The 27,757-nt window shown below is 41.9% G+C and overlaps 1 protein-coding gene across 1 annotated transcript in view; it reads left to right on the forward strand.

The window, feature by feature from the left end:
- The window catches only part of ush1c (Usher syndrome 1C), a 228,239-nt gene that overhangs the window by 165,068 nt on the left and 35,414 nt on the right, over positions 1-27,757 (forward strand). The window contains exon 16 of the mRNA XM_067993855.1: positions 26,884-26,925. Coding sequence (XP_067849956.1) covers positions 26,884-26,925 — 42 coding nt within the window. The remainder of the gene's footprint in view (positions 1-26,883; positions 26,926-27,757) is intronic.

Here is a 27,757-nt window from a genome sequence, read left to right on the forward strand (position 1 = left end):
TCTCTCTTCCCCCCTCTCTGATTAACGGCTCCTTTCCCTTCTGACAAGCAACCAGCCTGCGGCGCACTCATTTGGCTTTCGGTTCCTCACGTGCATATCTACCAATACACTGGGTTCCCAGCTCCCAGCTAAAATCATGCCCCGGATACTTCCCACAGGAAGAGAATAAACTGTAGGACAGTTAATTAGTTCTATTAATTAGTTGTATTCTAATAGTGTTTTTTTTGTTGGCTTTAAAGAAGCTGTGATAGCCTTTCTTCCTCTTCCTTGTCTTCTTTTGCCTGTGAGCAAGAAAACAAGAGGAAACAGCAATAACTCCTAGCTTGCTCAACATCCCACAGTTGGACAAGCCATAAATGAGAGGACCAGGTACACACGGAGCAGCAAGTCTTCCAAGGCCAATAGAAGAAGGAGTTACAAGTGGTTCCCATGATATGTTATGAGCATCACTGCCTAATGTGATTGTGGCTGAATGTTGTCAGATCTTGGATAAATAGTCGTGATTGTGATAAGAAATTGTTTCCCCAAGGAGTGAAAAACTATAATTGCCTTTCACTGAAACAAATACTGCTCTTAGTAAGTGATCATTATGGTGATGAAGGATACGTTTCTTCCCATTGTGCGGATGGTATATCCCATTAATGGCAGTGATTGAGAGGTCCCTTCCTGAAGCGGTGACAAAGGAGCCGTTCATATGGTAATGGAGATTCATCTGACCATCCTGTATTTCACTGTATTTACAGTGCAGATACACTTTTGAAAATCGCTTTATACATTCACAGTTTAGCCCCTATTGCTTTTTTATGCCCAAGTTTGCCAGTAGGAGGGAGAAACTGGCAGCCAGAACAACATGGCCACTGCTGACCTGTAGGTTCTCCTATTCTTCCCACACGATACTGAAACACTTTGGCAACTACTTATGAATGCTTATACAGGTGTGGCTAATGTTTATGTCTCTCTAACTCAACAATACTAAAAACCAATTAACTAGCTACACAAATGCAGAACTGAATGTGAGACTTTCTCATTTCATATGGTTGCCTATCACCCTTTATCCAATATCTCTGCCCTCTCCCTCAATAATCAATCCAAGTGCTGGATGTTGAATAATACCAAAGCAGAAACAGGGGGAAGGTAATGTAGTGGTTATCTTGCTGGCATAGTAATCCAGAGGCCTGGACTAATAATACAGAGAATGTGAGTTCAAATCCACCACGTGTGTTGATGCCATCCTAGATACTGCAGAAGAAGGCCAGGACCTGACATGGGACCAGTGTCTAGATTCCATCCTTCTGGCAGATTATCACTGAAGTTATGGATTTTCGGGCTGAAATTCTTTTCAGATGCACCTAACATAGGGTTATACCCAATAGCAGTTGGTACACCTTTATTGCAAGCATATATTCAGTAAATTACTTTCACATTCCTATTAGTGATGTATACAGGAACTGTGCAAAAGATTAGGAAGTGCAGCAGTTTTACAGACAGTATAATGCAAGTTTGTTGTGGAACCATTCTTGTTTAGGAAATTGATTCAGTTCCCCTGTAACAGGATACCCATGTAGAAGTTTCCTAAGATTAAGGGTAATGAATGGATCAGTAATGCTGATTTTCAATCCACGAGGAGTTTGGCATTTGTCAGTTGACCTTGTTTCATTGAATTGCGGAAGTACTGGAATGACATATAATTGCACATCCTTGCAAAGCAGATTTTATAATTAAATTGTGTGGTAATATTTATTAATGTAATGGTTGAAAATGCAGTTTTGATACTTTTCCCAATTTTCTCACCTTCCTTTTCCACAGTGTGTAGAATGTTTGTCACAAAAATAGTGTGTTGAGAGAGAGCCCAAACTGTAGCAATACTCTGTCTTTATTTCCATGTATATACCACTGATTTATGTCAAAAAGATAAATATTCAGCAGATCTGGAAAGAAAAGAAAATAACTCGAGAATGGCATGTAAACAAATCTGTGTTCTTGCTATTGTTGAGCTTGACTTTTTTGATCATTGTGCACCCATTCCACTAACATGGATGTAGCACAGGGAAGGAGGTCACCAAGGAGCTGTGCAAATATCACTGCATTAAAATAAACCAATAAAAGCCCAGGCATAGCAATAATGTAAGCTAAGTACAACTCATTCCATGAGCTAACCCCAAAACCAAATGGCTGTAGGATAAGTACACTTCATTTCCTGTGCTTATCCCAGCACTTTTGTACTGCTTTAATGATGTGAAAGATATTGCAGTCTAATCTGACTGGGATCAGCTGCCTCTATATGGAGTCAGATGATTAAAATATCTCTTTTTGATTGCTTTGTCAGTGCTGTGATGGGTGAATTGCAGGCTTCTATAGAAGGATGAGCTAGATGAGGTGAATGGCTTTATTCATCTATACTTATTTTTGTGATCTTAGAAAATCAGAAATCGAAGGAATCACTAGTAGCCATGAAGAGAATCCAAGTTTGCATCAGTAATTGGAAAAGGGTCCATCATTTGAAATCACTAGTAGATCTGATCAGTATAATTGCTTTAGTGTTGAAATTAACTCCGTCAGTCCTGACTAAATTTCTTAACACTAATATCTACTTTATCACATAATTGAAAGATCAATAAGAGCTTACGTAATGACTTTCTCCTCTTCTAATGTAAAAATACATTGGTAAGTTGGTTTATTGCTCTGGAATTGTTAATTAGGTAATATGCTTGCTATGCTAACCCAGAAAGGACAATCAATGAGTGTCAGCAGTGTATTCTAACTTCAGAAACAGAGACTAAAAAATCCAATATCCAGAACCGTGCCATTTCTTCTATAAAAGTTATGGGGATATTACACCCCGCTCAAGAAAAATTATAAACAATTAAATGCATACTAATTTAGCTGTATTTAATAGAAAGAATCACTATGTTAGTGAGTTATAGGAGGGGGCCAAGGTCCGGGAACAACCTGCTCTGAGAACTACTGCTGTGTTCACCTGTAATAAATTTCACAGCATAAGGTGCCACATTGCCTGTATTGCCAAATTTTCTTTTACAGTCCTTTTTGTTATCTGCACCTTTGCTATTATTAAAATTAAAATAAATGTATAGCACAATTGTCTATGGTGGGATCAGCACATCACTGATTGCCTCTCTGCACAAGAAATTCAAAGGCCTATAAATTACTGTTGGCAATATTGTGTTGTTTTGTGTTATTTGTAAGATGACGAAGAGGATGAAAGGGTGGGTCCTCAGCAGGTTAGATTGCATATGGTGCTAATCCACCCACCCCCGTTCTTACCTACGAACCCAAAGTCCTGATTTTAACATGGGGTGGGAATCAGGGGTGCCGTGACCGAAGCAAGGGGAAATCCGTCTGGTCCCCCCGGAGCGTGAGGCTCGGGGGGGGGGGGGATTTTAACTTCTGGGCCTCATTTGAATGCCCCGACACTGACTTCCATCCGGAGCTGGTGCGAATGCTGTCAACGCCAGCGGGTGGGAGTGGAAATTTGCGAGCAGTCAAACTGTCACCAGGGACCAACACAAACGGTTCCTGGCAAGATATAAAAAAAGGGAGGGGTTGGTGAAAAGGTGATCAGAGGGGGTGACGGGATGCTCGGGCAGGGAAGGCCCAAGGGTTCTTCCTGGCCCACAAGAAAGCTTTTTTAAATAAACTCACCTGGGTCTCCTGTGGCCAGGATGCTGCCTGCCGCTAGCTTTCACAGGAGGGTCAAAGACTATGTGGCTTTTAATCAGCCCGCGGTTAAAATGGCATGCACATCCCGATGCCGTTATCGGGATGTGACCTCGCCATTCAAATTAGGCCTCCACTCCTCTGGGGCAGGCAGCATTCCCATGCCTGATTTCAGATAAGTTAAGATGGTGAGGGGCGGAAAAGCAGCCGAAACCCCCTGCCATTCTAACCCTCCGCCCGTACCGTTCCTGCCTGGCGTAGGGGTTAAAATACTCTTTAGGCAGAAGCATATCTTCTGTGAGATGTTGGAGAAGCAGTGACAATAATTGTGCCAATTGAACTCCATTCAATTTCCACCACAGGGACTAGGCTGTCAAGTACACCACAGCCCTGAGCTGTAATTGCTTCTGGCTGTTCCAGGTTGCTACAGGGAACATGCGCACATCGTGCAATCTGCAGTTCACAGATGTAACAAACAGGTGAATGATGCATTGCTCCCCAAAGCAAACAATTTCATCACTTTTCCAGCAGCAGAATGTCAAAGCACTGCAATTTTTTCAGATGGCTCAGTTCTTAAAAGTTCAGGCCATCATTGACACCCATATAGCATCATAGGCCCATGCACACAATTCCTTCATGAAATCGCAAGGGTTTCTAAAATGGTGCAAGTTGTCTGCTCAATGCATTAACAGTCCCCTTCATATGACCGCCATATGGTTGCCAAATACACCGTCACCAACATTGACCTGTGCAATAATTAAACCACCACAGATCTTATTCCTTTCATCTAATAAATCTTTATTCTACACAATCCCAAGAAAACTCTTTGGACACAGTTGAAAAGCGGTCAATCAAATTTAATACCTTAAAGTGAATGGTGGATGCGGACCATGGGCTGGATAATGGGGCAGCAATCGCTCACGAAATAACGGAGAGCTCAACAGAGCTTTCCGTTGTTAGTGGTGAAATGAAGGAATAAGTTCCTGCATTCGCACATGTGCAGTGAAACGCCGAAATCTGGAACTTGCTCCTCATGGTTCGCCAGTGATGTGGCAGCTTTGAATTAAAGGGACATCGCATGCTGCAATCAGAGAAATCATTGAAAAAGTGCAAACTTGCTTATCTGCCCAGCTGGAAAGTAACTAATGTCACCACCAAACAGATATGCTTAAAAATACCAGGTCTAAACTAAGTTTTAACAGCACAGTAAGTCTTGATAACTGCCAAACAACTAAAAATTAACTATTAAAAATGTGGAGTCTCATAACTCCTTATTTTAATAGTTTTTGGTCACTTAAAAAGAAAATTTAAAATTAAAAGATTTTTTTTTTCACTCTTCCCTTCTGTCTCTTTTATTTAATTCAATTATTTCTTACTCTCTTTTTTGCTGTCTATAACTGTTTTTACTTTGATTTAAAATGTTGTACCTTTCACTTCCTGGTTTAACGCTGCAAGCCTGCAGAAACAGTGAACGCAGCGGCCAAAAATGCTGCGAACTGATTGATCGAGGGAAGAAATCGATCCTCTCGCTTCTCCCAGGGTCCAAGCTTTGCCTGAACTGACGCTGGGCTCTTCTCCACTTCCTGTTAGAGGAACTGCATGAAGAAAAGACTGAGGTAAGTTTGTGGGTTAGTGTAAATCTATGGCGTGACGAGGAGTGTTGGTTCGGAGCTCCAAGCGATTTCTATCCCGTTATTAATTCCTTACAGTGGAAAGGAAATAGAAGTGGTATGTAAGCAAATTTAATGTGGAGAAATGTGACTTGATATATTTAGGGAGGAAGAATAGGAGGAGGCATATACACTAAATGGTAAAACCTTAAAAGGAGTAGAGGAGCGAAGAGATTCAGGGGTTCAGATATACAAATCTTTAAAGGCGGAGAGCAAGGTGATAAAGCCTTTTTTTAAAAAAAACGTATCGGATTCGAGATTTTATAAATGAGTATAGAGTTCAAGAGCATATAGAAAATGATAAATCTATATAAATAGTTAGTTACTCTACAGTTACAATATTGTGTCCAGTTTTGGGTGCTTTACTTAAGGAAGGATATCAAGGCCATAGAGAGGTACATCGTTCACCTGAGGAAGGAGGTAGCCTCCGAAAGCTTGTGAATTTAAAATAAAATTGCTGGACTATAACTTGGTGTTGTAAAATTGTTTACAATTATCAACCCCAGTCCATCACCGGCATCTCCACATCATAGAGAGGTGCGGTAGTGATCTACCAAGATAGTCCCACAAATGAGAGGTTTTTGTTATGAAGAAAAACTAAAAGAACTGGAGCTCTTTTCATTAGAAGATAGAAGGCTAAGAAGAGGTCTAATCAAGATATTCAAAATTATGAGAGATTTGGTTAATTCTATCAGGAAAAGTTATTTCTCTTGGTTGGTGAGAGCATAAATTTACACTCCTAACCATCATTAAAAACAGCAAACAATATCTGTCAGATGGGCCACTGAGGATGGCCAAGTGGCATTAATCAATTCTTTCCTATTTCTTATTGGCCTAGAATTTGCTGTCAAAATAACGGTGAGGCTAATGGCGCTTGCTGTTATTTATGCGTAAATCACACAGCAATTTCAGGTGAGGGCAGATGCACAGATAAACGCGGAAATCTGGAAGTTGCTGTCCAAGATGCGTCGCTTCGCCGTTAGCTTTACGAAAACAGCATCTCGTTGTTTAGAATTATCATTGAAATGCATGGAATGGCATAAAGTTCCTGTACTTACATGGTAGGTATGGGCTAAACCGGCCACGGAAAGTTAGGGCTTGTCCATTTCAGTCTAAGTACCCTTTTTAACAGCGTGACAAGGGTTAATTATTGCCCAACAATCTCTCTGGCACTGAAAATTAACTATTACAAGCACGGACTCTCATTCCTTCAGGTTTTAATTGTTGTTGGAGATTTTTTTTAAAAATTTAAATTAGCATTTTTTTTTACTTTTCCTTTCTGTCTCTTTTTTCTCTCAATTCAGTCTTTCTTTCCCTCTCTTTATTTCTCTTTCTGTACCTGATTTGACATTGAATTTACTATTTTAACCCACACTTCCTGGTTCAGACTCTGCTTTATTCATCTATATTGCCGTTTCCATCTCGCACTTCCAACAACTTCCAGTGCAAATTTCCTCATGGAAATTAAACAGGCAAGGACAAATCTAACTAATGGCGGGCGTCATTCATTGACCGCCTACAGAAAATTCTGGGCCATTACCTTTTCTGTCTTTCTCTTCTTCTGTTTTTTTTTCTTAACCTACCTCCCATTTTTTGTATGTCTCTTTTACTCTTCACAACTCTATGGAATTTTCAAATATTTTCTCTTTCTTTCACTGGAGAGTAGAAAGCAATTCAAGGTAGAATTATTGAGGTTATAACCTCATAGTTTGTGAAGAGTTGGTTGGATGCTGTGATGGAAGGATGTGAGTTTTTCTTTTTACACAGATGAGCTGTGATGGGCTGAATGGCATTGCTAGTCTCTATCTCACGATCTGGAGGCAGGGTTATTCCAGTATACTTGGGCCTGTAGTTTTAATTGAGGGGTTTCACAATTGTTGTTAATGCTGGATTAGTCCTCCATAGTAACCTTATGCTGTCCAACAAAAGGACAAAGAATGTTCCAATTCTAATGTGCCGGTATATGTACAGGATATCATGAATGCAAGGGAGTTGGTAGGTATGAATAGAATAGCCTAATTGCTTGGGATTCTAATTCCAACTGATATTCTGGCAATGTCAGAGAGAAAGCGTATCATTAACTAAAATCCACATTCCTCAATTTGCTCCCTTCTCCTGAAGGAGCTCACTTATTCTCCAGTACAGTCCAAGTAGTCGTTCTTCATGCGTGAATCCAGATAGTAAATAGGATTAATTGTGCAAAGACCTATCAGCACGGGCCTGGTAAAATTTACTCTATCAGCAGACTATTTGAGCATGGGATGCTTCACAACTAAGCCCTTTTCTCTCGTCCACCATGCACACTGGGTGCTGGATAGCAATTGGGACCAGGGACTCGGGCTGATTTCTCACCCCTCACCCTTAATGTAGGCACACTGAAACCAACTGCAGTGCCCTCTTGTACCTCAACTGAAATCAACTGACTCAGTATAGACTAGGATTCGAATCTTAGGACCATTTTGGTCTGTGTGATTTGACTGTACGCTAAATCATCTGGGACTCTTAATTGTCAGCCGTGGCCTCAAACCTGCCTCTATCTTCTTCAAGGCATGCTGCAATTCATACTTATGACATGAATGGCACAGAAGGTGATCTTTTTTGCAGCCACCTTATGTGGCACCATCTCTACTTCAGCTTCAGTAAAGAGTATTATCAGTGTGATAGGATGCTGAATGAGCTTCAAGCATTGTTAAGAGGGTGTTGAACTTTAGGGATTAGGGATTCTCATTTCCAAGGTGGCATATATCTTGGGCCAATTTTCAATTTCTTTAATGCCCCATGGGTAGTCGTTTACAGGATGTAATAGCACAGAAAAAGGGGTGGAGTCCCTTAACTTTGAGTCACCCCTGCTTCTGCACATGATACATATTTCCAAGCGAAGGAAGGGCTCATCTGAAACAGACGGAAGCATAGAAAATGGTTGGAAATGATGCAGAAGTAACACAGTAATGCCTTCCACATCATTTTCCAGCCTTTTATATAAATGGGCATTCAGGGTTGCTAGGTGCGTGTACAGTAAAGAAGAAAGGTTAAAGGGCCAGTAAGATGATTTATTCAACAGTTTTTAGGTAATATTGGACAATATTTTCTTAATTTTCTTGTGTTTTTCCTCTCCTGTCACTTAGGTTCTCAGGAGCCTTTGTGTTAATTGTTATAATTTTTTTCATCCCAGCAACATTACTAGAATCAGTGAGTTTCACAGTCAGAATCCCCTTAAGGATCAACCTAGAAGAGGAGGAGGATCAATACAAGGATGTCAAACATGTCCAGGTGCACAAAAGGTGCTCTGTGCCCATCTGCTGGCACCTGCAGCTGCAGACAGAGGTGAACATACCTCGCTTTGACAAACTGTTAGTGCATAAGGAGGCTGCAACTCGGAAGGCAGGTTATGGCAGCAGGCCCATTTGAGCGCCTGATCTTGAACTGTTACGTTGGATTGTTCCTGAGAAACACCCCAATCACAGCATGTCATGCCACATGGTGCTTCATGAAAGATGACATGCCAGGGTTTTCATTAGCCAGCAAAGCCTGTTTGGCTGCACCCACCAACTTACCAACAACCATTTCACATCAATCTAGTAATGATTGTGAGGAATTATCTCCACAGAGTCTGGGTCAACAGAAAACCAGATGCAGTGCTCTAACTCTGTTGCTAACATACACCATATGGCTCGCACATCCAGTAAAGGTAGCAGTCAGCTATGGCCTCAAACCTGCCTCTACCTTCTTCAAGGCATGCTGCAGATTATACTTATGAGGACGGTGGCATGAATGGCACAGAAGGTGATCTTTTTTGCAGCCATCTCATGTGGCACCACCTCCACTTCAGCAGGTGCTGGGCTCCTCCATCACTGGCCTGCAGACTCATACTTGTATACAAGTTTTCCTTTTCTTTCATTCTTGTATGTACTTCAGCCTTAGCAATGGCTGCTAAGACATTGAGATGCCTTTTGTGTCTTTCTAATAGCTTTCAGAGTTTATGTCACCCAACTATAACACTTCCTTTTAATTGTCCCTGTTCCTTTATATTTCACTTACATGCAATTTTCCAGTCCCATCGGTGGTGTGCCTCCTATTCCTGCCCAAATCTGCACATGGATTTGTGAGTAATTATCCAAATGAAAATTTGAGTGATATTAGCACATTACCATTTTGGTAGGATTAGCACTTGTTCTTAACCATTTACGCTAAAAGACAAAAATTAGGACCTTTCTTTTTGAAATATAACACAATTTTGCAAAATGTTCCTTTGTAGGTGTTCATTGTGCTTCTCATATGTGATTGTTAATGCTCCAACAGCATTGTATTTGCTCACACTGCTTTATATATTAAATTAGTTTTGTTCTATGCAAAGTTGACAACAAGCATATCTTTGGTGGAAAAAGTCCCATCTTCATATGACTAGTCAGCATACACTGCCATCTTTCATTGGTACGATGAGAATAACATAGGAAAAACAATTATAGTAACATGATTTGCAGTTTGACCTTTTTAAAACCTCATTGTCACTGTATGAGCACATCTGCCCTCTCTTTCTTAACTGTCAGCTGAAAAAAAAGATAATGCAATCCATTTAAAAGGTATTAAGACCAAAACATTAAAGGCAATTTCCTCAAATTTGTTCAAAGGTGAACTAAGTGTGGATTCTGTTTAGTGACCTGGAATAAATTAATACAAAGAAGTGTCACTTGAATTTTTTCCATTTAATGCACTCTTTTAAATGAGTGACCCATTTAGAAGAGGTATAACCAGATGCACATATGGAGAGTGCTTGGAAACGGGTTATCGTCTATCAGGACTTGAAATAGATGTTGTGAATTGAATATGTAGATGTGGAACTTTAATCTAGGCCTTATACATTATTCAACTCAATCACTTCTCATCAGAAATATCAACTGTTTAAAAAGACAATATCCTGTTCCATTTCATCTTAGATAGCTGTATCTAAAATAATTTCAGATTTTGGTTCCATTCGGCTCAGAAAAGTGGTCTGTATTCACAATTTCAACAAGATGATGTGATGCTGTGGACTTTGATTCCTTCCTTCTGGATGAGCAAGGATGGGCCAGAAGACCTTCCTTATCTGTATATATGTCGTGAAATAGCACAGGGACCTAATCTGAACCGACTTTGTCTTTTGACAGCATTTTACTTACAAGAGTCCGTTTTTTAGAATATTTGTGGGATATTTTGTTTACATTTCTCAGATGAGATGGTAACTGTTGTTAGGTGCAATCAATGTTAAGTAATTGCCTTCAGATCAGCTCCCTGGCTTGCTCTGTCTCATAACATTTTACTTTTCTAAATATCCATATTAACACAGTCCTCTCCAAGGAACTGTGTTTTGTGGTCAGTAGATGGGAACAGATATACTGAGGTCATATCAGCCAGAATCTGTTCACTCACATTTGTGGCATTTCCTTCCTTCAGAAACCAAGTGCAGTGGTTCTGTATTTTATGGGACAGTCTTTAGTCTCTGCAGAGCAGTTCTATGTCCTTTTATGGTGAATTTATATTTTTACAATTGAATGCCATTTGTATTTAATAGATAACATTAAGGTGAGAGATGTTAACACTGGACAATAGAACATTTTTCACTTCTGCCATCCTGTGCAAATGTCAAGGCCTAGAAATTCGATGGTGCCACAGCCATTTTCCAGGTGCAAAACAGGTGCTAAGCATGCTTTATGGCGTATGTACTCATTGCATCGCCTGCCATGTTGGATTGGGCTGCACCAAGGTGCACACCAAAACTATTTAAATCGCTGATTAAAATATTTAAATAAGGGTCCTATTTACAGGACCCTTTTGTGATATTGGGCCCAGCACCTGACTCGCCTTGTGATAAACTCGCCCATCTACCTGTATCGCTAACAGGTAGGAAGGATCCATCAGCAGCACTATTTAAAGAAATCATCCACTACATACAGTTTGGTTGCTGGATTGTCATTTGAGGCTGCTGGTCAACTTCTGGGTGTTTTTTGGCCTGTTTTCTGACTCTGAAATCTTAATTCTGTCTGCCAAGGAGAAGATTTTGTTGATGCAGCCCTGTTTTTGACTGTCTTCTAAATAGTTTTACTGGAGTCATAGGTGGCCTTCTAGGGATGCCTTTGGGGCTGGAGGACAGGAGAGAGCAGGAGCAGCTTGCAGAAGAGGGAAGAGGAAGGCACCGCGCAGGAGGCCATACCCACAACGGGTCTTCAGGGAGCACTTCTACATGAACCTCTCAGAGGAGTAATGTCTCAGGCACCTCCACTTCACAAAGGAGGCCATCACCAAACTGTCGCCTGCTGCAGCCAAAACTCGAGGCCGGTACCAACGCACGGACAGAACTGCCTGCAGCTGTCAAGGTCACCGTGGCCCTTAACTTTTATGCCACAGTTTTCTTCTAGGCTGCAGCAGGTGCCGTCATTACCCAGTTTGCAGTCCACCGTTGTGTCAAGGAGGTCACCGAGCTCTCTACACCAGGAGAAATACCTACATCTCTTTCCTGTGGACAGAGCGAAGCAGGATGAGAGACCACGAGGCTTCTCAAGCATTGCAGGCTTCCCCAAAGACCAAGAAGCCGTAGACCACAGACGCATTTCCTTACCATCACTGGCGTGGCATCTTTTTCAATAGAAAGGAATTCCACTCCCTCAACGTCCAGTTGGTTTGCAACCACAGGCAGCACATCGTGCAGCTCTATGCCTGGTTTCCTGGCAGCGGTCATGATTCATTTATCCTGCGCCAGTCCTCAGTGCCATCTTTGTTACAACCAGGCCGTCGAGTTACAGGCTGGTTACTGGGCCACAAGGACTATCTCTTTCGCACTGGGCTCCTGACTCCTGTCAGCAACCCAGGCACAGCTGTAGTGCTAGTCATGCTGCCACCAGATGCGTCATTGAGCAGACAGTTGGTGTGCTCAAGCAACGCTTCCGCTGCCTGGACCGTTTGGATGGAGCTTTGCAGTACACTCCTGAACGGGTATCCAGATTTGCGGTTGTCTGCTGCATGCTCCATAATTTTGCCATCATGAGTGACCAGCCCTTACCACTGCCTAGGCAGCAAGAAGTACAGCAGGAGGAGGAGGAGGAGCAGCATGAAGAGGTGGAAGAGCAGGAGCTGCATTGACCCTCCAGTACCCCTAGCTGTCAAAGCTCTGAGAACAGCTCATCGAAGCGCACTTTATGGGCACCATGCCTCCCATCCTCAATATGCCAACAGTTCCACAATCCTTATCATCCCTGTCCTTGCTACCACCATCTGATTATCTTCAGTCCATTATCATGGGTCTTGCCCTCACTTCACTACAAATATAAACACCAACACCAACACCAAATCCAGAACAGAAACATATTTATTAAAAAACTGAATTCCATCTGTTTCTAATAGTAAACAGAAATAATTATGAATCACCCTTGTGCAAGCCCTTAATGCCTGTCTTCTGAATTTGATTACTTACCCTAGTGCTCCTATGAAGTGTTTTACCAGTGGCTACAGCTTGGGATGTGGAAGGCTGCTGAGCTTCCATTGAGGACACTTCAGATGGCCATGATGGGCGACCTCGAGCAGCTGTGGGCCTTGTGGGCCTGGCTGCAGACTGCAGTATCTCGTTGTGGGCCAGGTCAGTCTGGCCCAGCTGACTGAGTGGCACTAACAAGTCACTGGCGGAGTGGGTGGTGAGGGAGCAGGCATGTTGTTATTCTGCGAGAGGATAGCAGGTGCCGCTCCCATTTAGCCAAGGCCACTCTCCTGGGTCTACGCCTCAGCACTTCTCTGGCTCTGCAGGTGTAATGTGATGCTCTGGAAGCCTATGTCCTGGGAACTAAACTCCTGACATTGACCTCCACTGCAACCTGTTCCCATTGGCAGCAAAGGTGTTGCCTAGAGGGCTTACTGGCCCCCTGAAGGAACAGGATCTCCCTCCTCCCGCCCACCGGCTGCATCAGGGCCTCCAGCCTTGTATCGAAGAACCTGGGTGCCCTGTCCGGACCTCTTGCAGCTATTTTAGCCCTTTGAATGTTTCCTCCCGTCTGCAGCCAGAGTGCACCTCCCCTTTCAGAGTTGCTGCCGGCCTTTAAGTGACGTCAGAGACGTCCAATCTCTGGCCTCCTGAAACAGGGGTGCAGCCAGAGTGGCTAACGCTGGCTACATGCCTGAATCACTTTAATGAAATCCCGCACAAATTTAAAGTACTGCCTGGGACCAAATGAACTGGCACGTGAGCCCCACCCCTTGCGCGGCCATTTTTGGGCACAATCAAATTTCTAGCCCCAAGTACTTACAGATCAGGTCTCGCACAGGTTTGTTATGGTGTGGGCTCAGATGTGGAGTAAAGCTCTCTACTCTGTCCCAACAGAACTTTAAGCACAGACCTTGGTGAGAGTTCAGTGAATCTGCTAAACGGAGTGACTTGCTAAACAGAGTGATGACGGGAATTTGGTGAGAGTGGGAATTTGGTGCAACGGGTGAAGGAAGTGCTAAGTAATTTAAAGCAAGAGGCAACAGAAAATATATAAATAATCAGAGTAATTAATTAGATCTAAGGGGATAAAATTAAAATTAACTAAGTAGAGGATACCAACATTAAAGGGATCTGAATTGGGTTAAATAAAATTCTGGTCTACATAAATAATTAATAAATAGGAGTAAGAGGATACTAAACTAGAAACAGGTGTGTGTGTATATATATATATATATATAACCTAAGAGACATAAATATATAAAGTAAGTGGATAGACTTTTAAGCAAAATAATGGAACAGCTGAGTCCCGTTGTCTGCAATTCTGCAATTCTTGTGCCATGTGGGAATTCCAGAGAGTTCAGGAGGACAGTAAGTGGGTGGCCATCTGTCAGAGTAGGAAGAGGCAGGCAGTGCAGGAATCCTCTGGGAGTGTGGCACTGTCAAATTGGTTTTCAATGCTGAATACCGGTGAGGGTGATGACACCTCGGGGGAGTACAGTCTAGAGCACATCCACCGCACCATGGGGCAAATGACTGTACAGGAGGGCACAGCAAATTGTAGAAATGCAGTGGTCATAGGAGATTCGATAGTCAGGCGGATAGACAGGCATTCCTGTGATCGCCTGATGTGTTGCTTCCCTGGTGCCAGGGTACAGGACATCACTGAGAGGGTGCAGAACATTTTGCAGGGGGAAGAGGAACAGCCAGAAGTCGTGGTCCATGTTGGAACCAATGACATAGGTAGGAAAAGGGTTGAGGTCCTACAGACAGAGTTTCAGGAGCTAGGAAGGAAGTCAAAGAGCAGAATCTCAAAGGTAGCAACCTCTGGATTACTCCCAGTGCCACGTGCCAGTGAGTATAGGAACAGTAAGATAAAACAGGTTAACGTGTGGCTGGAGAAATGGTGCAGGAGGGAGGGCTTCAGTCTCCTGGGGCATTGGGACCAGTTCTGGGACAGGAGGGACATTTACAAAATGGACTGGTTGCACCTCAACGGGCTGGGACCAATGTCCTCACAGGATGGTTAACTAGTGCTGTGGGGGAGGGTTTAAATTAATTTGGCAGGGGGAGGGGCACCAAAATGAAGCATCAGAGGACCGGGAGAGACAAACAGCATTAGAATAAAGAGCAGTTCAGAAATGGGAGGGATCAGACAGGGGGGAAATGCAAGGTAGACTAAGATGGGTTTACAGTGCATGTGCGTAAATGCACGGAGTGTGGTAAATAAGGTTGGTGAGCTGCAGGCACAAGTAGCCACATGGGACTATGATATAGTGGCAATAACAAAGACCTGGCTCAAACAAGGGGAGGAATGGGTACTTAATATTCCTGGCTACAATGTGTTCAGGAAATATAGGGAAGGAAAGAAAGGAGGGGGGGTGGCAGTATTGGTCAAAAATACTGTTGCAGCACTAGAAAGGGATGATGTACTTGAGGGTTCAAAGACAGAATCTATTTTGTTGGAAGTATGGAACAATAGAGGAGTTATTACACTGCTGGTTGTATACTATAGGCCGTTAAATAATGGAGGGAGATAGAGGAGCAAATTTGCAGGCAAATTGCAGAACGATGCAAGAACTTTAGACTAGTGATACTGGGGGACATCAATTATCCCAATATAGGCTGGGAAAATAACAGTGTAAAGGGCAAAGAGTTGGAGGTATTCCTGAAATGTGTACAAGAGAACTTTCTTGATCAGTATGTTTCAAGCCCAACGAGGAAGGAAGCAGTGCTGGATCAAGTTCTGCAGAATCTAGTGGAGCATGTTTCAGTGGGTGAGCATTTGGGAAACAATGATTTCAATATCATTAGGCTTAGAATAGTTATGGAAAAGGACAAGGAAAAGTCAAATGTGAAAATACTCACTCGGAGGAGGGCTAATTTTAGTGAGTTGAAAGGGGATCTGGTTTACGTGGATTGTAATCAAAGATTGGCAGGTAAAACAGTAATTGAGCAATGAGAGGCCTTCAAAGAGGAGATAGTTTGGGTAAAGAGTAAACACATTCCAATGAGGGGGAAAGGAAGGGCATCAAAAAGGAGGCGAGGTGAGAGTAACTGCCCTTGACATCAAGGCAGCATTTGACCGAGTGTGGCACCAAGGAGCCCTGGTAAAATTGAAGTCAATGGGAATCAGGGGGAAAACTCTCCAGTTGCTGGAATCATACCTAGCACAAAGGAAGATGGTAGTGGTTGTTGGAGGACAATCATCTCAGCCCCAGGACATTGCTGCAGGAGTTCCTCAAGGCAGTGTCCTAGGCCCAACCATCTTCAGCTGCTTCATCATAAGGTCAGAAATGGGGATGTTCACTGATGATTGCACAGTGTTCAGTTCCATTTGCAACCCCTCAGATAATGACGCAGTCCGAGCCCGCATGCACCAAAACCTGGACAACATCCAGGTTTGGGCTGATAAGTAGCAAGTAACATTCACGCCAGACAAGTGCCAGGCAATGACCATCTCCAACAAGAGAGAGTCTAGCCACCTCCCCTTGACATTCAATGGCATTACCATCGCTGAATCCCCCACCATCAACATCCTGGGGGTCACCATTGACCAGAAACTTAACTGGACCAGCCACATAAATACTGTGGCTACAAGAGCAGGTCAGAGGCTGGGTATTCTGCGGCGAGTGACTCACCTCCTGACTCCCCAAAGCCTTTCCACCATCTGCAAGGCACAAGTCAGGAGTGTGATGGAATACTCTCCACTTGCCTGGATGAGTGCAGCTCTAACAACACCCAAGAAGCTCGACACCATCCAGGACAAAGCAGCCCGCTTGATTGGCATCCCATTCACCACCCTAAACATTTGGTCCCTTTACCACCGGCATACCGTGGCTGCAGTGTGTACCATCTACAGGATGCACTGCAGCAACTCGCCAAGGCTTCTTCGACAGCACATCCCAAACCCACAACCTCTACCACCTAGAAGGACAAGGGCAGCAGGCACAAGGGAACAACACCATCTGCATGTTCCCCTCCAAGTCACACACCATCCCGACTTGGAAATATATCGCTGTTCCTTCATCGTCACTGGGTCAAAGTCCTGGAACTCCCTTCCTAACAGCACTGTGGGAGAACCTTCACCACATGGACTGCAGCGATACAAGAAGGCGGCTCACCACCACCTTCTCGAGGGCAATTAAGGATGGGCAATAAATGCTGACCTTGCCAGCGACGCCCACATCCCATGCACAAATTTTTGAAATAGCATCCTTCTGTGCTATATCATGCTATGATTCTATGAAGTGTTCTTCAGCTCCAACTTCAGAAGAGCGCCTACTGCTGTACAAATATGATATTTTTCTATTTTGCACATCTGCCATCCTGTGGCCTTTCTGAATGAGATTGCCAATTCATGCCATCCATGCATTACCCTTGCTATTCTAGGTAATCCTACAGTGCAAACAATCTGGCATCAGTGCTGTTGGTGGCACTAAAACTCTCCTCAGTAGAATTTCACTGTGTGACACCTGTGACCATTGTATCATGTCTGCCAGTTTGATTCTGGCAACAGGTCCAAGGTCTATGGCCAGAATGGTAAAGTTGTAGCACAGTCCCACCTTTACCCACAGTGTAAAGGATCTGGCACCAGAAACATCAAGTTGTAGTTACGGTTTATTTGCAACTGCATGTGCCACTGGTGCTCTGAATTCTGTGCCACAATGTAAACAAGATGGATTACAGGGCACTGGCTGCCTCAACTCATTGTGGAACAGTAGAAGTGTAATGGAAATATGCCATAAGATGATGATTCCAGGTTGCAAACAACTTTTGTCTAACGCATAGTTGCTATCCAATATTCTGTTCCTAGAAAGTAGTGCATTTTAATATCTTTATCGAACAGGTTGGAAATGAATGTTACCTGGCTGCTCTAATGGTTCAGCTGGTAACGGGCATTATACCCAATTAGATGATCTTAGTTGGGATGTCCATAAAAAAGCTACAGTTGGCCTTCATCCCTCTGGACTAGAGAGAGGAAATCACCTACTGATTCCAATCTACAGTAGCTTGATTACCCTTGGTTGTGCATTTGTGAAAAACTCAGTGAGAACTATAATGTTCGCCACAATCAAACATCCTGTGGATGCTCACTCTCTAGGCTCAGATGTGAAGAATGGGCACTTGAGCAAGGTCCTGGAGTGTACTGGCACCTGTTTAACCATATTCCAACAATAAGTTGTTACTTTCAGGAGAGGGGCAGGGAAAAATTTGCAAAAAAATGAGTATAAAAAAGAAAATTCATGTTTTCCACTTCCTGGTAGCAGTTATTAGCTTAATTGGGGAGAAAATTACCAGATCTTCCAATTTGAAGTTGAAGCCGCATCCAAGTGTTGAAGACATGAATTGTAGCCATTTGTCATGGGGATGAGGGGACTATTTTAGTTTCTCAGAAACTTTGGCTTGTGACACAATCAGTGAGGTTGGCTGGCCAGTCAGCCCAATGCTCTGGAGTATTGCAGGCTTGCCTGGTTCAGTTATCAGATTACTGAGTATGTCATAGTCAACTCAGTATGAAATGTGAGTGCCAGCATCCTCTTGACCATAGCATGAACAAACATCATACCCATCAAATACTGGTTGCACCAACTGGAGGTGCAACTGTTCAGCAGCAACTGCTTGTCTCTCCACATCTCAGACAAGATGGCACCAAACCTTCGATACTTGATCATGTATTCTCATAACCAGTAACTTCTTCCTGTAGTTGCCATCTAAAGCCTCTGAGCTTTCTCATCAGCTGTATGACTGATATTTGCAGTGTGGTAGAATCTACACAGGGCAACTTGAGCACTAGGCTTATACTACAAGTACTATTCATACTACTACCACTACAACAACTATAAATATCGTACCTTTAATGTAGAAAAACATTCCAAGACGCTTAGTAGAAGTGTAATCAGGCAAAAATTGATGCTAAGCCAAAAAATGAGATATTAAGGATGAGCAAAAGCTTGGTCAATGAGGTGGGTTTTGAGGAGAGGGAGGTAGGTGGGAGGGAATTCCAGAGCATAGGGCCTAAACGGCTAAAGGCATGGCTGCCAATGGTGGGGTATGGGGAATGCACAAGTGGCCAGAGTTGGAGGAATGTAGTGTTTTTGGAGGGTAGTAGGGCTGGAGAAGGTTACAAAGATAGGTGTAAGGCCCTGAAGGGATTTAATCACAAAGATGAGAATTTTAAATTGGAGGCATTGAAGGACCAGGAGCCAATGTAGGTCAGCGAGCACAGGGTTGATAGGTGAGTGGGACTTGATACAGAATAGGATAAGGGCAACAGAGATTTGGAAGAACTTGGAGGGTGGAGAATGTGAGGCTGAGACAGCATTGGAATAATTGGGTCTGCAGGTTACAAAGGCATGGGATAAGGGTTTCGGCAGCAAATGGGCTGAGGCAGAGGTGGAGGCAGACCATATTATGGAGGTGTGAGTAGGTGGTCTTTGTGATGGAGAGTTATGAGATCAGAAGCTCAGTTCGGGGTACAATAGGACACTGCGGTTGTGAACAGTCTGGTTCAACCTGAAGCAATGGCAAGGAAGGGGAATGTAATCAGCGTTGAGGGTTTGCGGTAAAGGCCAAAGACAATGGCTTTGGTCTTCCCAATGTTTATTGCAGCTTATTCAGCACTGGATGTTGAAGAAGCAGGCTGACAACATAGAGGTAATGGAGGGGTCGAAACAAGTGGTGGAGAGGTAGAGCTGGTTATCATCAGCGTACATGTGGAATTTAGCTCCAAGTCTTTGGATGATGGACAGCATGTGGATGAGGATCGGGCCGAGGATAGATCCTTGGGGGATTCTAGTGCAAACAGTGCGGGGTGGGAGGAGAAACCATTGCTGGAGATGCTCTGGCAACAATTGGATTGGTAAGAGTGGCACCAAAAGAGGGCAGTCCCACTGAGCTGGACAATGAAGGAGAGGTGTTGGAGGAGGATAGTGTGGTTGACCATGTCAAAGGCTGCAGAGAGGTGGAGAAGGACATGGATGCTTAATCTTTGGCTAATACATAACGAATAGCTACTTGAATGAAGTACTGGAGGGCAGCTGACATCTGTGGAACCATATTCCACCATAAGTTAATGCCTTGAAGGGAGGAGGGGAGGAAAAGTACATCTTACAATGTGTAAAGTTAATATAACATGACATGTAAAATCACTTCTGTATGCTCTGTTTTTCCTGTACCATGTTTGCACAAATGACAGCATTAATATATTTACCTTGGAGTGATTTGCATTAAAGTTAGTGAATCAATTGTTTCTATTTAAACAGATCTCTGTCATGAGCTGCTGTAAAAACTCTCATCAGTTTCACTGTATTCTAGTCAGTGTGATTTATCTAATTACTTATTTAAAGTGGATTACTTCATTACATCTTTCTGCTTCAAATTGTAAGAACACTGGGTTCGGTATCCTGGTAGATATATGTCAAGAAACGAGACAAATCCTTAACCACCTCGCTCACCTCTCCACTGCAAAACCATCTAGAGTTTACCATGTGGTTTAGGTCTAGGAGTGATTAATGCCTAAATTTGGTTTGCCAAACTGTCTTACATCACCCAGTATGGATTGAATTTGAATTCACCTCACCAACCCTCAATTAGGATACCCACAAGCTACTGAGTGAATGAATAAACACTTTCTTGCCAAATCATCAAAGAAGATGTCAGATAACAAGTCATGCACTAAGAACTATATATTGACCACAAATTATAATGATCACTATTTAAATTTAAACATTGAGTATACAAACAATTAATAGATAATAGTTATAGACAAGATTACCTACCAGTTTGAATAACAAATAATTAATAGACAGAGATACTTAACGAAATGCATAGCGGAAGTTGTAAAGGCAATTCAGTGTATCACTGTATTTCAGCATTAACTGGATTGCTAATTGTCAAATTATAATCTGAGACTGATATAACTTGGTGATCTTAATCTGGGACTAAACTCCTTCGATAGTTAATAAAATAACAACATTAAATAGCCAGTTTATCGAATAAATTAAAGTCTCTATACTGATAGTTAGCAATGTTTCCAGAGCTTATACTTCCTTGTCCTTATAAGTAGCATGGTTGACTTGAACTTCTTCCACCCTTAGACACTGGCATTGACAGTGATTTGGTGAGCCTATTCGGTAGTGGGGTTGTCTGTTCCCATTGAATCCATCTTGCGTACAAGTGACAGTATCTGAGCTAGCTGGCTTAACACTCACCTTTATTGATGTCAGACAACTTGAACAATTAAGTGACACACTTATCTTTGCCTATAACTGGCTAGTGTAGCCGTACAATTTGACTTATATACCCTCTTACTTGCAGGGCAATTTCTCTACAATATAGTGTCAATTTATTGGAAATGCTGGATTTGTTTTGATGAGCTACTTGCTTTGGGAAAGAAACAGTGTTATGTTAGTCTTATGCAGCTTATTAGTACCAGTAATCTATGAAAAGTTGCACTTATGCTAATATGCTTTAATGTCTGCTACTGTCAATTCACCAGCTCAAATTGCTTCTGAGCATTGTCACTGCCAGTGGCAGACCTGAAACAGGTAGCGTTACGTATCCCAAAAATGCTCCGTCTAGATGCAACCCTAGTTTTGAAGGGCAGAATGTGCAATCGTACTGCTGGATGATTTTCACGGTTCAAGTGGATGTAGTACAAAATAAATTGACACACCACCATCCCATCAACAATAGAACAGGTGTCATCAGATTACCCTGCTGCTATTGCATTAATGTCACCTGTTTTATTTGGTCTTCTGCTCTGAATCTGGTAACAGGATCTAAGGGCTCTGAAGATTATCATGACAGATAGGGAGAAACAAAAGGCTGTGTTGTAAGAGTGATGAGGAATGGCATTGGGGAAGAGGTCAGTTCGGTCAGTGCTGCCAGTTTGTCAGTCAGATGTAATCGTCATGCTGTGCTGTGTGTGAGTTGTTCTGTAATTAAGTATCAGAAAAAAAGCAGCACACAGCAGATTTCCAGATAATTATTTTTCACAAATTCTCTGAATTATAATAGCGCAGATGAAACAGCTCAGCATAATGACAAAGAGGAAACCTGCCTTAACAAAGATCTGAAACACATAGAAAGGTAATCTCACAAAGTTGCACCCCAGCACGGAATCTCGGTATAATGGAAATTCAGACATGTGCTCAAATTCCTGAGAAGCGTTTGTAGTGGGCGAGGCTGCATGCCAGGAACAGTTTTATAAAATTACCACAAAAATATTTAACCAATAATAAAGGAGGTGTTCAGTAAATGAAGGGATGGAAGGGACATGTTACCAAACAACGATTCTTTACCTCCCATGATGTAAAACCAAATACCAAGCTGTGGTATAAACCCTGATAGATATAGATCTCAAAGTAATTAGTACCATTTGACTGAATATAAAGTTATTTTTCAGAGCAATATATAGATCAGAGATCTAGCATTAACTCTTCACACAAGATGGGGTCAACTTTATGAAATTATTTTTCTGTGGTTTCAGATCTTTGTTAAGGCAGATTCATAACCTCCTGTAATGTTTTGGTTTTCTCTTAGTCATTATGCTGAGCTGTTTCATCTGCACTATTAGAATTCAGAGAATTTATGAAAAATAATTATTTAGAAATCTGCTGTGCGCTGCTTTTTTCTGATCCTTAATTACACTTAATATTTCAGCCTGCTGGCCATGTTAATAATACATTTTCTGAATTCTCACATAGGTCAATTGGTAAAAAACCTACAATGTGGGGAGATGTAAGCTTGACCAAAGTTGGAGAATCCATCTCTCCCTGCCCTGTCTCCAGGAGAGTACCCTGCTACTAGCTGGGAGGTGGAATATCATTGTTGCCAGAACTGTGAAGGATTCTTCTGTTCAATACATCTGCTTTCATGTGCGGAAGTTTATGATGACAGCATGAGGTCAGACCCCCATGTGGAGTACCATCTGCACTTCTGGTCACTTAATCATTTGAAAGAATATTAATTGTCATTTGGAGGGTGCTGAAGTGAGCAAAAAAAGATGACTCTGAGCACCAATATTTTAATTTATGAGAAAATGTAATGGAAAATATACCAGAACCTTTGGGAAGGAAAAGACTTTTAAATGACCTAATTGAAATTATCATTATTATGAAAGGGAGTGACAAAGTTGATCCAGCCAAATTGTGCACTATGATGAAGGGATCAAATACCAACAGACACAATTTGAAGATTAGCAAGTTAGGAGTAAGAAGAGAGATTTGGCAGAATGTCTTCCCTCAGAGTAATAGAATTGTAGAATAAGTTGACAGGAAAACACATTGAAGCAGACAGTATAAGTGGGTTCATATGGCAATTAATGTATTTCTACAACAAAAAAGGGTTGAGGGACATGGTAAGTCAATTTGGGTGAGTTTGAGATCTATCAAAAAGTGATAGGCTTGTTGGCCTAATGACCTTTCCCTATTCCTAAAAAATATTTTAATTTTACGTTGCTCAGCATCCATTTTTGTCTGATTACTCCTATGTGATGTGCCTTAGGATGTTTTTCTACATGAAAGGTGCTGTTGTCTGTGCATTAACCTGGTATAAAAAAAAATTCTGAAACCTTTAAACCTTTTGTGTGTAAGATGAATGTACCTTTGAGAAAAATTAGAAATAAATGATCAGATTTCTTTCCACTTCATGTCTAGTCTGTTGCCACAGAGTGAACACTACATATTCCTGCCCGGTTCATAGTACTTTCCTCCTTTCACAGCAACCAGAGATGTTGAAACGAATGGTGGTCTACAATTCGTCATTTCGTTCTAAAGGAAAGCACGTAAATAATCAGGAACTTTTATCATAATTTTTTTGATTCTTAATTTTTTGCATGTTTTTTTTGACATAGGCATTTTACACGAAAGAGTTCTTGATATATCGTCTTCCTCTTTTTTGCTGCTCATGCTGCCTTCATTTTGCTCTCTGTGGATTCACTGAGCTAAGCTTATTGTGTGATGTGTTTGTTTGGTAATTTTATACCCTTCACTAAGTCAATCCTCCTTACATGAAGGGCAATTTATTTTCGCCCCTTTTATTGTTCCCTGTGTCCCCCACAAGTGAGCAATTCAAACTATGTGACAACTGGAGTGACTAAAGCATGCCTACATTCTCTTATGTTTTTCTCTCTGTGTGCAGTTCTGGAAACCAGTACCACAAGTGTGTCAATGTACCCAGAAAACTTTCCCATGATGATGCGCATACCTTCTTTTCAGTATCTGTGTAACTTTTCATCAAATTGGTGCATCTATAGGATTCCTTTAACACCTTGAGGATATTGATTCAGATCAACAACAGTTGAAAGAAAGAAAAACAGCAACAGACAAATGGACTTTATTGTACCATGATTGACTTTTCATCACTGTACCATGGGACTGATATAATTTTTGGAGACATTACTTTTTTCAAGCTCATCATAGCTTTCAGAATTAATTTTCCTTTTACTTATGATATTAGTATGAGGTCAACTTATGAGTTTATACAGAAGAAATACCTGATCTCTTGTTGATGAAGGATTACAGAATCACGGAGTATTTACAATAGATAAATTGATAAATGTGCTCTTCAATGTACAACTGAGGCATACAGACCAGGAAACTCATTGGTTCAATGCCTGATCTGTGCTGAGTTAGCTGTCCTCAGCTGAGGAAGCAGTAGAATTGCTACAGTTGTTCTTGGCACCACTGGGCCAGGGAGAGTAAAACCAAACCGGGGTTCTTGCTCCTGATCACTATCCAATGATCCCCTGCTGAAAAACGAATGTGTGGGTATTGGATAGGTTCAGGAATGAGCTTGGCTATGACACTCCCAAGCTTGAATAATGCTTATTTTGGTAGATTTTCAACTTGCCGCCTGGACGTAAAACTGGGTTGCAGTTTGGCTGCCTGTTATAGAAAGCGCCCGATTTTCACGGAAGTTGAAAATCTACCCTATGTCTTACGCTGTGTTCCTGTCCTCCCTAAATCTCTCCCTCCTTATAAACTCTCCTGCTCATATTCATGTCCACCCCCTTGACCTCGCCATCTTCTGTGGCCTCTGTCCTCCTGTGTTCTCAATCACTGAAAAGGCCATCTCCAACCAGCGTCATGTATCCCCCAAGTCCTTCCAACTATACTTCCTTCTGTGTCATCCTCTGGAAAAAACTCTCTCTCTAGTCGCTTACAACTGCATTTTCAAACTCCCCACTGTCTATCCTCTGGCCCTCTATTCATCATAATAACTCTGCAGCTGTTGATTTTCTCAACCACCTTTACTTCTCTGCAGCATTTGACCACTTCAGCCTTCTTCAATGCCTTTCCTCCATTTTCCAGCTTGAGGGGACTGCACTCACTTGGTTGCCCTTTTACCTATCCGTTTGTAACCAGAGCATCTTCAGCAATGACTTCCCTCCCTATCCTTTTACCATTACTTACGGACTTCCACCAGAGATCTATCATTGGCTCTCTCCTCTACCTCTTCTACATGCTGCCCTTTGTTGATATCATCTGCAGATATGGGGTCAGCTTCCATGTGTATGCTGATGACACTCAATTCTACCTCTCCACCATCTAGATTAAGTTCTTCTACTTTGCCTCTGTGCTATTGGACTATGTGTCCTACATCCAACATTGGATAAGCCACAATTTCTCTCAGCTAAACATTAGGAAGACTGAAGCCATGGTCTGTCACCCCCACCCCAAACTTTGTACTCTTGTCACCAACTCCATCCCCTTCCTCAGCCACTGTCTCAGACTGAGCAAGATTGTTTACAACCTCGGCGTTCTGTTTAACCCAGACTGAGCATCTGACTGCATATTCTTTCCATTGCAAAGACTGCTTACTTCCACTTCACTAGCATTGCCAGCTTCTGCCCCTATCTTGGCCCATCTGCTGCTGAAACCCTCATTCATCCCTTTGTCACCTCCAGATTCAACAATTCTTAAAACCTGCCTCTTTGACCAAGCTTTTGTTCGTGCCTCCTAATGTCTGCTCCTTTAGCTCAGCATCCGTTTTTTTCCTTACACCTTTGTAAACTTCTTTGAGAAGTTTTTCTACAAGACAGGAGCTATATAAATGTAAATTCTTGTTATTACGTATGAAGAATGGTCATTTGGGAGGGGTACTGGGAGAGTGGCTCATAGCCAAAAAAAACATACTCCCAACAGCCTCAGGAGAGGAAGGGAGAAGGTTGGTGGGAAAAAAACAATAAAAACAGTAGATTTGTTTCCCATGCTCAATTTGTAATACCAAATCTCATGAGAAAGAAAAATGTTTTCAACACATGTGGTTCTTACAGATTAACAAAGAGTACTATAATTGGTAAATGGTCTGATGACCAATGTCCATGTGAAAGGAATGAATGTAATCTTTTTTTCTATTTCAGCAGCAATACACTCAAAAACCATTAATTGAGGCAAACAAATTGTCTTATGTGGACATTAACTGGCTCATCTTGATAGATGGAATAATTACAAACTCTAGTAAATAGAGCTGTGGATAGCAGCACCCTTGCCTTTGGTTATCAGGTGGAATTACAGCACATTTTAAGATTGGTACAAATGTTGTCGTCTTGTTGTTATAAAGTGAAATATTTGCAAATTAGTAGAATAGTTTCCTTTGCCCTTGTTACAGATCTTAAAAGTTGTCTGTGGTGCATTTCCTGTAGTGAAACAAAGAAATGATTGACACTTATACAGGAGAAACTTTTATGCAATTACCCTCAGAAGTATCAAATTTGATAACACCAACTGTGGTGCCTTTTTTATAGGCAAATTAAGTGCAAATTTTCTGCAAGCACTGTACTTATATAAGTAAATTAAACCTATATCTCTGCTATTTAATATGAATGTCATACAATGAAATTTGCAGGTACAAAAATTAGTTTTATGGATTATATAATGGTAAAGAACTGATCAGTCAGAATATTAATCTGAATATGCAATCTCACTAAATTTGGCTTTAATACAAGAAAGAGACAGCTTTTAAGAGGAGTGACCATATTAACAAAATGATCGTAGTAACTAATCATACTTACCAGTAATCACATGAAAATACTAAGTGTTACATGTAATGTAAAAGGTAATTTGATGTGGTTTCTTGTTGCCGCAGGGCTTCCAGAAGTATGTGGAGGACTTTGATCCTTATTCCATGGTGAGTAACACAACAATTCTCTACCCCAGAGGGCTGTGGATACTCAGTTGTTGAGTATATTCAAGACTGAGATTGATAGAGTTTTGGACCTAAGGGAATCAAGGGATATGAGGATAGGTCGGAAAATGGAGTTGAGGTAAAAGATTGGCCACGATCCTATTGAATGGCCTACTCCTCCTCCTATTTCTTTTGTGCTTAAACAGATCAAAGCTCCAGTTTTGTTTAAAACATCTTTTGAAACCATTGAAAGCAGCTCAGATGTTTCTCCTGCAGTAATTAAAGCAGTGCATCTTGCAATGTATTGACAGGCTTTAAATCATTTAATTCAAACTCATTTCCTTTGCCAACATTCACAATAAAATTGATTGATGTGTCATAAAGCTCCTTAAGTGCAAATTTGTCACTCACCAAAAGCTGTTGCCATGCCACTTTGTCTAAACCACTGTTAATGTCACAGTCTTCTCCCAATCCCATTCATTAATTTGGTGTCAAATATAATAGGCCCTCATTGATAATCATGCATGCCAACCAGCAGTGTTTCACACTGACAGCGTTTTAAGGGCCTGGTCAGTATGTCAGCTTTTGTCAACGTTCAGTGAATGTTAAGCCCCTCTCCCCCTAGTCTGGTGGCTAATGCACCAGAGCAGGAGTTGCCAACTACAGATGCTGCAATTCCTACCATTAGTGTTGGGAGCTACTTTCAGAGGTCAGAGACCTGTTCCAGTGCAGTAGCAACTGGATTCTGTAAGGAGCAGGACTTAAACCAGGGGGATGGATGGTAATGAAAGAATGGAGCATGGGTGGCAGTGGAAAGGAAAGGATATGGACGGTA

Source organism: Heptranchias perlo, chromosome 12, assembly GCF_035084215.1.
Source record: "Heptranchias perlo isolate sHepPer1 chromosome 12, sHepPer1.hap1, whole genome shotgun sequence".
Classification (NCBI taxonomy): Eukaryota; Metazoa; Chordata; class Chondrichthyes; order Hexanchiformes; family Hexanchidae; genus Heptranchias; species Heptranchias perlo.